Genomic DNA, 13,994 nt, shown 5'->3' on the forward strand with positions numbered 1-13,994 from the left:
GCAAACATCAGGACACACAAGTGCTTGTACTCTCCCTCAAGTCCATGCAACTTCCCATAACACAACAACTCCCCTTTAAGACAGTCCATAACAAGCAACAACCACACTGCTTCATACAAACAGAACACAGAGAATTCTCCCCTTGTACCAAACAAATAAACACCAGAATTCTCCCCCTGTATCAGACAAGCAGAGCAACAATAATACTACAGAGCTAAGCTAAGTTACCCAACTACATCTACAACTACTTCTCCCCCTTTTTAGCCAAAAGAGACCAAAGAGACAAAATAAATGTCTATCTAGTCATTAACAGAAATACTAGAAGTTAAAGAGTTACATCACCAAGTACATACACAACTGTAAGAATTCTGAGAAACAAACCAAAAAAACACACAAAGAAATCCACCAAAAAACCAAGAAAACCATCAAAACAAGAGGGACTAAAGCCAACAGAGCTACTCAGTAGAGCTTGAGTTTGCAGCCTCTTCAGCAGCACTAGAAGCAGAATTGCCACACGCATCATCATTGTTAGCAGACCTCTCACTAGAGGTGCGGGCTTCAACTTCTTCTTCATGGCTGACATTAGCATGTTCAACATTTTCACCCTCAGCCTGCTCCAAGCTTTCAATCAAGGCTTCCAAAGATTGTTTTCTAGCTGTGGTTACCCTAATCCCTTCACCCAGCTCTTTGCATGTCTCCTTAAGCTCAGCAATTGCTCCAACTTTTGAGATTGGCCTCCTCATGGCAGATGTCATGATAATATCCTCGACATGACTGGCTTCAAAGAGTTTGTAGTGCACAGACAGAGCTGGTTTTCTCCTACTAGGTAAATCATTTGAGCATAGAATACCAGGATGTTGATTCAAGATAATTCCATAGATCATAGAGGGAAAAGCAATTGGCAGCTTAACTGCATTAGTAGTTGCATGCTTGATGATTTGATCAAACATATATCTATCATAGTCAAATTTCACTTTTGTCCCAACAACAAAAATAAACCTCCCAAGAGTATTAGTAATGGTGGAGATATGGTTGGTAGGGACCCAGTTAGCAGCTCCTATTTTATGCAGGATAGCATACTTGATAGTCAACTTCCCAACAGGAAGATGCTTTTTAAAAGGCCAAACTTTCACCTGCTTAGCTATAATCTCCCTACAAACCTGATTGTCTGTAACCTCTAATTCTCCTACACCCTCATTATATCTGCCTAGAAAATTATTAATAACAGTAGGAGAGAATGTTATACACCTTGCAGAACTCCCTGCTGTTCTTATCAGAAATATCCTCAGGAATATTAACAATAAATTCCTTGACTAAACCTTCGTAGCATTGAGAGAACCCAGCAACAGTCTTCAAAAGCCTAGCAACTTGTATCAGGTCCATGACCTCCTTGACATCAGCAACATCTTTTCTCAATTCCCTTTCCATAGCTACCCTTCTCTGAATCACAAATTTCCACTTAGCAGCTCCATCCTCAAGATTGAAGGAGATGTTATCCAAATGAACAGCAGGTACTTTAACAGGAGACTTCCTAACAGTAGTTTTCTTCGCAGGCGAGATGTTAGGGACATCTTCCTCAACATCCTCTTCAGGCTCAGAATCATCTTTGACCTTCCTCTTCTTTATTTCAACCTTGCTCCATGGTTTGGAGGGACCAATGACAGCAGTCTTCTTAGCTTCTCTAGCTGACATAAGTTCAGCCACAGATTTTCCTTTGCGAGCCTTCATTCGTTTAGCCACACTTGGCTTTATGTGATGAATTAAGCTTTCCTCTTGATCATCAGAGCTACCATCCTCTAGATCAATCACAACATTTGCATCATCATGCTTATCAGAGTGGGGAGCATTAGCCGTGTTAGAGGCCACAGATTTCCCTTTGTCAGACATGATTTGCCCTAGAGAGCGTAACCCTTCAGCAGCCAAGGCCTTTTAAGAACTGGAGGAATCATCACCCTTACCACTAGGTTGTTCAACCTCATGAGGGGGATACATTTGAGCAAGGGGAGTAGAAACCCCCTTCACAGAGTGGCCTTCATTGAGAATTCTAGTAACTATGTCTCTTATAACACGATCAGTATAGTGTGTTCCTTCCTTATACTTAGTGATAGGAGTTGAACCAGATGGAATACTAGAGGGATTACCTTGATTGGAACATGCATAAGCAGAGGCATCAATGGAGATGGGTTGGTTCAAATCAATGTCCGCGGCGGGAATAACAGAGAGAGGAGCAACATCCAGAATCTCATCATCAGGGACGCCCATGGGAGGAACACTAAATTTTGGATTAGACTTAGTATTTTTAGAAGCAGATGTATCTTGATGTTGTGACATTTTGGAGTTTTTCTGGAAAAAGTAAGGTTGCCCTAGCAGAGGTTTGTGGAGAAGGAAAAGGAAGATGGAATAGTTGGAGTAGGTAATGGAGTTATGGGGGTAGCGTGTGAAGATGAAATAGATGGTATTTCCAATACAAGGTAATGATTTACCATAATGGGGGCACTTTATTTTAGGAAAATAGACTATAATTTGAGTACTTTTTCCACTCCATATTAATTGCTAAAAAAATTCATAAATGCAAATCCCTAATCTCCCTCTCAGGAGTTCAAATTGATTTGCATCCAAGGCCTTTGTAAAAATATTAGCTAACTGCATCTCAGTAGCAACATGCTTTAAGGCTACAATCTTATCCTCCACAAGTTCTCTAATAAAATGGTGACGGATATCAATATGTTTAGTCTTGTTGTGCTGAATAGGGTTCTTTGAGATGTTTATAGAACTCAGGTTGTCATAGTACAATGTCATGACATCTTGTGTGACATTGTATTCAATCAGCATTTGTTTCATCCACACCAGTTGAGAACAACTACTTCCAATTGCTATGTATTCAGCTTCAGCGGTAGACAGAGAAACACAATTTTGCTTCTTACTAAACCATGATATTAGATTGTTCCCCAAGAAGAAACATCCTCCTGATGTGCTTTTCCTATCATCAGCACTTCCAGCCCAATCAGCATCACAATAGCCAGACAACACAGAATCAGATCCATGAGTGTATAACATCCCATAGTCACAAGTTCCATTGACATATTTCAGGATCCTTTTTAGTTGGTTTATATGGCTCACCTTTGGTTCAGCTTGATATCTAGCACATACACATACAGCAAAAGCAATGTCAGGTCTACTTGTTGTGAGATATAGCAGACTCTCTACCATGCTTCTGTAGAGACTTTGATCCACACTGACACCATTTTCATCTTTAGACAACTTCAGATGAGTAGGAGCAGGTTTCCTCTTGTGGCTTGCATTCTCCATGCCAAACTTCTTAACTATATTCTTGGCATATTTACTTTGAGATAGAAAGATATAATCTTCCATCTACTTGACTTGCAGGCCAAGAAAATAAGTTAGTTCTCCAACAAGACTCATCTCAAATTCAGACTGCATTTGTTTGGCAAAATGTTGAACCATCTTACTTGACATCCCACCAAACACAATATCATCCACATAGATCTGAGAAATCATGAGCTTTCCTCCTCCATCTTTGACAAATAAAGTCTTATTAATGCCTCCCTTTGTGTATCCATCGTCAATGAGAAACATTGTGAGTCTCGCATACCAAGCTCTAGGAGCTTGTTTCAACCCATAAAGAGTTTTCCCCAACTTATACACATGCTTTGGAAGATTTGGATTAGTGAATCCCTTTGGTTGTTCAACATATACTTCCTCATTCAAGTAGCCATTTAAGAAGGCACTTTTCACATCCACTTGGAACAGTTTAAACTTCATAATACATGTCACTCCTGGCAATAATCTAATTGACTCCAGGCAAGCTACAGGTGCAAATGTTTCATCAAAGTCAACTCCTTCAACTTAAGTGTATCCTTGAGCTACTAACCTTGCTTTATTCCTAGTAACGACACATTTTTCATCAGATTTATTCTTGTACACCCACTTTGTTCCTGTCATACCCCAAAATTTGCCCGTTAATCTTAAGAGACATTTTTCAAGGCACTCCAACTCATTTTTCAAGACATTGATCTTAAAGGAACAAAGACCCATCACACAGGTGGCCAAATCCAGAAAATGACTTAAACTGGCTTGCCCGCTAGGCGAGCAAAATCTTTCGCCTAGCGAAGCTTGTGAATACCAGAAATTTTGGGCTTCATTCTGAGCCCATCAGGTCACAAAAAAACCATTATAAATACCAAGACCTCATTCAGAAAAGGGGAGAGGGGGCAGACGGACAGAAACCCTAGCAGAGAAACACAAACCCACACAGACAGCAAACCCTGGAGGTTAACCAAGAGAATTCAGAGCAACCCTAAAGGAAACCCTGAAGGAAACTCATCTGCACAAAGGTTACCTCCGCCCGACTCAATCCGGCACCAACCCTAAGATTGATCTGCCAATTCAACGTTGCAATTCAATTGCAAACAGGTTTGCACTACCACTACCGCTTTATGCTCCCAATTTACATGTGACATAATGATTGAATTTATAAATATATCTTAGGTTTTGCATGTGGATCTAAGTATGCATGGATGTCTTGAATGTTTAACCATGTAATTTCTGTAATGGATGCCATAGGGTTTGGAGCTTGCTGAAATCGTACTGTTATTAAAATCAAAACCCGCAGCCGTTCGCTAGCACATCGCTAAGCGAACATGTAGCGAGTGTTCGCCAAGCCTTCGCTAGGCGAGGCAGTAGCGAACATGACAGTCGCTGTTTTTTTTTTGGTTCTGTTCTGTGCTTATCTGACATGTTCTATCATAGCTGTGTATTATTTGCCTGACATTATTACTGCTGCGATTCCTTTGTTCGGTGCAACTATTGACCGCACCCCATTTGGTATTCTGACCTGTTTGCTGAATTTTGTGAGGGCTCACATACTCCCGGAGAAGGTAGCTTGCAAGGTATTCCATTTTATTTGTGGGATACCCTTGTGGAGATTCATCCAAATTACGTAACTGATTATAAATTGTTGCCTTTGAATATATGATCTTAGCCATCTCTTTATTTCCTTACGGTACGGACATGTCCCGCGAATGTGGGGATACACTTAGCAAAGACCCTTCGGTTAAATCATCATGTCCCTATAAGATAAATCATAGTCCCTCGAATGTCGCCTGCGAATATATGATTTTGTCCCTCGATGACCCTTCGTTGTAGCCTACGAGTTAATGATGATTGTCCCTTCGAATGCTAAGGTATGCTTACAAATGTGGCCTCCAATGACCAATCGATGACCCTACGATGTCCCTTTACATCCAAAGGATAAGACTACTTATTTCTCAATAGTAAGGACAGTCTTACCCTCCTAAGGATAGGAAATACCTATAAAAACCTTGGTTAGGTACAACTCTTAAATGCTGACTCACAACTTACAATACTTTTCACACCTCACATTTTGCAAAACATCTATTAGAAAATCACCACTTGGTACACACTCGTACTAGAATCATTGCCAAGTTATATTTTTCTAAACAACTTTCAAAATTAAACGAGGTAAATACTTTGTATACATTCGTACAAGAATCATTACAAAGTTAAACTCTCTTTTCAAAACATTTTCTAAACAGTTCTCAAACACTTTTTTCAGACAAGAAAAACATAAGTGATCAAGCAATTAAGAGCCCATGGATAACCATGGATACAAAGGGTGCTAACACCTTCCCTTTGTATAATGTACCTCCCGAACCCAAAATCTAATCAAGGTCTTTCCTGTTCTTTTCCGCCCTTCCTTATTGGATAAAAGAAAAGCCGGTGGCGACTCTTGCTATCCGCGACATTTGCTTTCCAAAGTAAGAACACCAAGTTAGTTCATCGTATGACAGAACTGGCGACTCTGCTTGGGAGTCTTAAAAAGAGAGGTTGCCTTAAAAAACAAGATCACTTATTTGAATTGTCTGATTTACTTTTAAGGGATTGCTTGGGTATTTTATGCTTGAGTGAAAGATCCTATACCCGGATCTAGTGTACCTTAGGTAAGAAGCAAGAGATCATCGCGACTATCCGGCATATACTGGAATGGTTAAAATGATGGCTACGGTTAATGTGACACTTTGGATGTCCTGATGTTCCTCATGTTTACTTGAGGGAAAATTTGGCTTCCGCGTGGTGTCATCAAAGCGTTAACCAGACCTTTAGAACCCTAATTGACTCATCCTAGCCATTAGAAAGTAGTGAGATAACTGACTTCGGTTCCGACTGGGGTTGGTTGAGACTCGATACTACACTCCTTGAGATTGGACTTTAGGGAAATTTTGGTCAACCACTTGGTGTTGCACTGAAGTGGACTTAAAGAAAGGTCAATGATTGGAGATCCTTCTAGAACCCGGTTACTATTCTAGGACAGGTTGAACCAACCAAACTTCAGTGGGGAGGGTACTTACCTATGGAACTCATGCAAGCCTTAAAATTTAGGAATGATTGTTGTGTGACCTGTTTGTGCTTGTTATTTACTTAACATCATAACATCATAACATCATAACATCATGACATCATAACATCATGACATTGTACTAACCATTTCAAGGACTTAGGGATTCAACTTTGCTCTGTTAAACAGGCTATGGCTTCCAGGAAGACCATCCGGATCAATCTTGTAGCGATCTCTCCTCAACTCAAGAATTTAGTGTCAGAGCTTCCCGATCATGCTCAGTTCATCAAGAAACATGGTTCTCTCCTCAGTTTAGTTACCACCGGTTTCAAGGAAGATATGATGAGAGTTCTATTCCAATTCTTCGATCCTAAACATCATTGCTTCACCTTCCCGGATTATCAGTTGGTACCCACATTAGAAGAATTTTCCAGGCTGCTTGGGATACATATCCTTGATCAAACACCTTTCAGTGGTTTAGAAAAGAGTCTGAAGTCCGAAAAAGTTGCCGCAGCTTTACACATGACAAAGTCCGACATTGAAACTAATTGGGTAACAAGAAGTGGAGTTAAGGGTTTACTTGCCAAATTTCTGATAAATAAGGCCCGAGAATTCCTAAAAGTTATGAATGTCCATGCTTTCGAAGATGTTTTAGCCCTACTAATCTATGGTTTGGTGCTATTTCCTAATCCGGATCAATTCATAGACATGAATGCTATTAAGATATTTCTCACTCATAACCCTGTGCCTACCTTGCTTGGAGACATTTTGCATTCCCTTCACACTCGTACTATGAAAAGGCAAGGGACTCTCATGTGCTGCGTACCTTTATTATCTAGGTGGTTTATTTCGCACCTCCCTCAATCAGTCTTGAAGAATGAGCAAAACTTGAAATGGTCGCAAAGGATAATGTCGCTCTCACATTCAGACATCCATTGGTGTCCTCAACCCAAAGAAAATGTTATCATCATTGACCGTTGCGGAGAATTCTCTAACGTACCACTCCTGGGGATAAGAGGGGGTATTACTTATAACCCAGCTTTAGCCCTACCTCAGTTTGGTTATGCCCGAAGAGATGGTCCACATGAAATAATTATTCAAGGCACTGTGTTTGACTATGACAACGATCCCCAAGGTCTCCGCCAAAGGTTTGTACGAGCTTGGGCCATGGTGAAAAGAAGTACTTTAGGACAGAAAAACTCTATTCCTATGGAGCCTTATCTCATATGGGTACGCGCTAGAGCTCGTGAGCTTACCATGCCATATCTTGCAATCGGACCTCTGATTGTCGAACCTAAAGTTGAAGGAGGTGCCCCTCAGATCATTCCTTATCCAGATATGCCTACCAATGTTGAAGAATTGAAGAGATCCTGGATCCAGTTGAGAGAGGAAAGGGATACTTTTGAAGCTCAGTTCTGTGCTGAAAGGAAGAAAGTGTTAGAACTTACTAGCCAGCTTAATGAGGAACGGAGACTCAATGCATATCTCCGCCCAAAAAGAAGCCGCCCCTGGGAGACTTGAACTTTCATTGTATTTTATTGTTTTTTTGTTGTGATGAACATTGATTAAAGAAATTATTAATACAAGTTTCCCTCTTTTTGGTGGTTTACGCAAAGTTAAATTCCAAAAGTCCTTGAAAACATTTCATACATTGCATAGCATAACATAACATTGCATAACAGGTATTCTAAAGGATCAATGTTCTCACGGTCTTCCTTCTAAACAGAACAGATGGCTCTCGAACAAACTGTCAAAGATCTCCAGGCTCAGAATGTTCAATTCCAGGAGATGATCTTGAACTTATCCAAGGGGCAGGAGGAGCTGAAGGCTCTCTTGCTCGAGAAGAAGAAAGACAAGAAAGCTGTGAGTTACATCAACCCGGGAAGAAGGCTTAAAGGACAGGCCGCAGGAGTCAAGATTAGAATTCCAAAGGATCAAGAAGAGGAAACAGAAAATGATTCGAAAGACGAGAACGCTGATCCCTTCAACCCTGAGGACGACGATGAAGATTATGAAAACGAACAGTACTCTCCAAAAGATGACAAGTATAAATTGCTGGAAGAACGCATGCTAGCTATGGAGGGTCAGAAGGCGCCCGGTCTGGATTTCGAAAGCTTAGGTCTGGTCTCTGATGTGGTCATTCCCCGCAAATTCAAGGTCCCCGCTTTCACTAAGTATGATGGTGCGTCTTGTCCTCAGATGCATCTGAGAGCTTATGTGAGAAAGATTCAGCCGTATACCACTGATAGGAAGCTATGGATCCATTTCTTCCAAGAGAGTCTGTCTGGAACACAGTTAGAGTGGTATTATCAGCTCGAGAGCTCTAACATCCGCACCTGGACTGATTTAGCGACAGCTTTCTACAAGCACTACCAGTATAATTCTGAATTGGCGCCTACTCGGCTACAATTGCAAAATATGACTATGGGATCTAAAGAAAGCTTCAAAGAATATGCTCAAAAGTGGAGATTTTTGGCTGGCAGAGTCAAACCCCCTATGACTGATCGAGAATTAGTGGACATGTTCATGGGTACACTGACTGGCCCATTCTACAGCCATCTATTGGGAAGTTCCTCATCGGGTTTCACTGAACTTATATTAACGGGTGAACGTGTTGAAAGTGGCATTCGAAATGGAAAGATACAGGTGACTACCTCTGCAAGCACCAAAAAGTCCTATCAGGGGAGGAACGAATCAAATGCTGTGTACGGTCAAAGGGGTCATAACAAGAAAAATCGTGACCATACTGTTGGAGTAGTTACGATTGCAGCACCGCCATCCCAAAACTTCCAACACAGACAAGACAGGCCAAGAAGACAGTTTACGAAGATCAATATGACTTTAGCACAAGCACTGCAGGGTATTTTAAAAGCAAATTTAATTACCCTCAGAGATCCTCCTACAAATCCCAACACTACTTCTCCTCGTTACAATCCTAATGCCAGGTGTGCATATCACTCCGATAGCCCCGGGCATGATACAAACGATTGTTGGTTGTTGAAGAATAAGATTCAGGATATGATCGACGCTAGAGAAATTGAATTTGATCCTCCGGAGACTCCTAATGTCATCACTGCTCCTATGCCTAATCATGACAAGACTGTTAATGTTGCGGATGACAATTCTCACATTTCTAATATAGCTGACTTAGCATCTCCTCTCCTGATCATCAAGAAGAATTTATTGCAAGCTGGTTTATTTCCAGGTTGTGCTGAAAATTGCGATCTCTATATACCCCGACCCAATGGTTGCTTAAAGTTGAGGAATGGTATTCAACAGCTGATGGATGATCGTACAATTCTCTTTGAAAAGATTCCTAAGGTGGAAAACCCTATTGAAGAAATATCTGTGATTTCCAGATCCAAAGTTCCAGTGAAGATTACCGCTACTAGAGTGCCTGTGAAGATTACTGCTGAGCCCAAGGTAGCTCCCCTAATTATCACTGCACCTGGCCCAGTACCGTATTCCTCAAGCAAAGCCATTCCGTGGAATTATGGAGGTGATGTTTACATCCACGGCATAAAGCAAGATGATAATTCTGCTAATCCTAATGACGTTGACATTGTTGGGACTAGTAAAATTACTCGAAGTGGAAGGATCTTTTCTCCAGAAATCTCGCCTCTCGTCTCTGAAGCTCGAGGAAAGGAACCAGTAATCAATCCTTCTCAGTCAAGAGCACCAGTCGAAATTATTACTGAAGATGTTGCCAAACAGGAAATGGAAGAAATGCTGAAAATCATCCGCAAGAGTGATTTTGATGTGGTAGAACAGTTGGGGCATACTCCGTCTAAAATTTCGATGTTATCCTTGTTGTTATCTTCTGAATCTCATGCCAATGCATTGATAAAATTCTTGAAGACCGCTCATGTACCTCAGGAGACATCTGTCGATCAGTTCGAAAATTATGTTGCTAACTTGGCTGTTGACAATGGCCTAGGCTTTTCCGATGCTGACCTGACACCAGTAGGAAAGAATCACAATAAAGCTCTGCATATCTCCATTGAGTGTAAGGGGATCACCTTGTCTCATGTGTTGATCGATAATGGCTCTTCTTTGAATGTGCTACCGAAAGTTGTGCTCGATAAACTCGACTGTAAAAGCATTGAACTGAAACCTAGTGACGTTGTGGTGTGTGCTTACGATGGTGCGAAGAGCGTTGTCCATGGTGAAGTGGTTCTCCCTATCAAGATAGGACCTCAAGTCTTCAACACTACCTTTCACGTGATGAACATTCGTCCTGCCTATTCCTGCTTGCTGGGACGCCCTTGGATTCATGAGGCAAGTGCTGTAGCTTCGTCTCTCCATCAAAAGCTGAGGTATCCAATAGAGGGTAAGATTGTCACTGTGTGTGGAGAAGAAGAGTATATTGTCAGTAGTGTGCATACCTTCAGATACGTCGAGATGGATGGTGAATTCTTTGAGACTCCTTCTCAGTCATTTGAAGTAGTTCCTCCGACCAGTCATGTCCTTAAGCAAACTTCCCGTGTGCCCAAGGTTATCCGTGCTCCTCCTGCTATGATTTCTCTGAAAGACGCTCAAGCCGTGGTTGAAGATGGTGGTCGTACTGGATGGGGTCAACTGATCGATGTACCGTACAAGTCTGATAGATTTGGCCTGGGATTTAGCTCTGAAAAGGTAGTCGAAGATCAGATTAATGTTGTAGAAGATGCTGATAGTGATTGCGACTTGGATAGCTGGATTTTCCCAATGATTGGTGACAGACTCAATAATTGGAAGGCTGAAGACACTATCCCGATTTCCTTTAGTCAGGAGTAATTGTTATTGCTATTTTAGTGTTGCAATTTTTTTTTTAATTTTTACAATTGAACTTCTCAAAGCATTGTGTCTATGCCCGGGGCACAAATAGCTAATTTGTTAAGGGTTTTGTCATTTTCATAAGCATATTCACATTCAATAAATCAATGGACTTTTTGCATTCAAATATTGCGCTCTTTATCTTTCATGTCATCTTTCAAACAAGCTATGCTTTCTTACACACACTCACGTAACAAATTGCAGATCCATATCCACTCTGGATCCTGTTGATAATAATTCTGCTACTGTTCATTATGACTTTGAAAATCCGATCTACCAAGCTGAGGATGGAAGTGAGGAAGATTGTGAAGTACCTGGAGAGCTTGCCAGACTGTTACTGCAAGAAGAAAAGACTATACAGCCGCATGAGGAATCAATTGAAATTGTAAATCTGGGTACTGAAGTAGACAAGAAAGAAGTCAAAATAGGAGCAGGCTTGGGAAACAGTGTCAAAGAAAGATTGATTCGGATGTTACATGACTATGTAAAGATTTTTGCTTGGTCTTATGAAGACATGCCAGGGCTGGATACTGATATAGTGGTGCATCGTTTGCCAATGAAGGAAGATTGTCGTCCTGTTAAGCAAAAGGTTCGTCGCATGCGTCCTGAAATGTCTGAGAAAATCAAAGCCGAGGTTATGAAACAATTCGATGCAGGTTTTCTGGCTGTTACTTCTTGTCCTCAATGGGTTGCTAATGTGGTACCAGTGCCAAAGAAGGATGGTAAGGTGCGAATGTGTGTAGATTACAGAGATTTGAATAAAGCGAGTCCCAAAGATGACTTTCCACTTCCGCACATTGATGTTCTGGTAGATAAGACCGCTCAACACAAGGTATTCTCATTCATGGATGGATTCTCAGGTTATAACCAAATTAAGATGCCGCCTGAAGACATGGAGAAAACTACGTTTGTGACGCAATGGGGCACTTTCTGTTACAAAGTGATGCCATTCGGTTTAAAGAATGCAGGAGCAACATACTAGCGTGCTATGGTGGTTTTGTTCCATGATATGATCCATCATGAAATAGAGGTATATGTGGATGACATGATAGCCAGATCTCATACTGAAGAAGAACATCTCGATCATTTATACAAACTGTTTGAGAGGTTGAAGAAGTACAAGTTGAGATTGAACCCGAACAAATGCACCTTTGGAGTAAGATCCGGTAAACTCTTGGGCTTTATTTTCAGTGGTAAAGGAATTGAGGTTGACCCGGCTAAGGTGAGAGCTATTCAAGAAATGCCGGTTCCCCGTATAGATAAGGAAGTCAGAGGTTTCTTGGGATGCTTGAATTACATTGCCCGATTTGTCTCCCATTTGACTGCTACCTACAAACCCCTTTTCAAATTACTAAGGAAAAATCAAGAGATGATATGGAATGATGAATGTCAAGAAGCTTTTGACAAAATCAAGAAGTATCTCCAAGAACCTCCAATTCTGATGCCACCAGTTGAAGGAAGACCTCTAATCATGTATTTGACCGTGTTAGAAAATTCAATGGGGTGTGTGTTGGGACAACATGACGAGTCTGGCCGAAAAGAGCATGCCATATACTACCTTAGCAAAAAGTTTACCGACTGTGAAACAAGATACTCATTGCTCGAGAAAACTTGATGTGCTTTGGCTTGGGCTGCTCGCCGACTAAGACAGTATATGTTGAATCATACCACTTTATTGATTTCTAAGATGGATCCGATCAAATATATATTTGAGAAACCTGCCCTCTCCGGAAGAATAGCAAGATGGCAGATGATTTTAACAGAGTATGATATCCAATATACTACTCAGAAAGCGATCAAAGGAAGCGTGTTAGCTGATCATTTGGCTCATCAAGCAGTTGATGATTACCAATCTATGAATTTTGAGTTCCCAGATGAGGATGTCATGCTTGTTACTAATTATGAAGAACCTGGACCAGATGAAGGACCCGAACTAGGATCCCGATGGACTATGGTTTTTGACGGATCTTCTAATGCGTTGGGCAATGGTGTTGGTGTTGTAATTATTTCTCCCAAGGGTTGCCATACGCCTTTCACTGCTAGACTATGTTTTGACTGTACCAACAATATGGCTGAGTATGAAGCATGTATTTTGGGACTCAAGGCTGCTATAGACCTGAAAATCAAGTTTTTGAGTGTGTACGGAGACTCAACCTTAGTAATCAGTCAGATCAAAGGAGAATGGGACACTAAACATCCGAATCTCATCCCTTATCGAGAGCGGGTGTTGACATTAATCCCATACTTTGAAGAGATTACATTCGAACATATTCCACGAGAAGAGAATCAGTTGGCAGACGCATTAGCTACCATGTCATCTATGTTCAGAGTCAGATGGGACAATGAAGCTCCCATGATCACCATTGCACGATTAGATGAACCAGCATATTGTTATGAACTGAATACTGATAAAGTGGAAGAGAAACCTTGGTTCCACGAAGTAAAAAGATATTTAGAAACTCAGGAATACCCTGAAGGGGCATCCATCAATGACAGAAAATTCCTGAGGAAGTTCTCCGCTAAATTCTTTTTGAGTAATGGAGTATTATATAAGTGTAATCATGATTCGACTTTGCTGCGCTGTGTGGATAAAAGGGAAGCAGAAAAGATTATGGAAGACATACACGACGGTATTTTTGGGACTCATTCTAGTGGACATACGATGACCAAGAAGGTTCTGAGATCAGGGTATTATTGGTCTACCATGGAAGCTGATTGCCACCATCATTCCAGAACTTGCCACAAGTGCCAGATCTATGCGGACAAAGTACATGTACCTCCTGCTCCATTGAACGTATTGACA

The 13,994-nt window shown here is 41.1% G+C and overlaps 1 protein-coding gene across 1 annotated transcript; it reads right to left on the minus strand.

Moving 5' to 3' along the window:
• Positions 1–455: 455 nt before the first annotated feature.
• LOC127082147 (uncharacterized) lies at positions 456–1,887 on the minus strand. Its single transcript, XM_051022370.1, has 2 exons — positions 1,247–1,887; positions 456–1,203 (listed from the first exon to the last, which is right to left on the minus strand). The coding sequence occupies exons 1-2, from the start codon at positions 1,885–1,887 to the stop codon at positions 456–458; spliced, it is 1,389 nt and encodes a 462-aa protein (XP_050878327.1).
• Positions 1,888–13,994: the final 12,107 nt, after the last annotated feature.

Source organism: Lathyrus oleraceus, chromosome 5, assembly GCF_024323335.1.
Source record: "Lathyrus oleraceus cultivar Zhongwan6 chromosome 5, CAAS_Psat_ZW6_1.0, whole genome shotgun sequence".
NCBI lineage: Eukaryota > Viridiplantae > Streptophyta > Magnoliopsida > Fabales > Fabaceae > Lathyrus > Lathyrus oleraceus.

Bases quoted from the DNA above. Each gene is read 5' to 3' on its own strand.
- LOC127082147 (XM_051022370.1), bottom strand. From the start codon at position 1,887: ATGTCTGACAAAGGGAAATCTGTGGCCTCTAACACGGCTAATGCTCCC. The intron at 1,204-1,246 runs GTATAACATTCT...TTTTCTAGGCAG, and splicing joins AGCAGGGAGTTCTGCAAGGT to ATATAATGAGGGTGTAGGAG.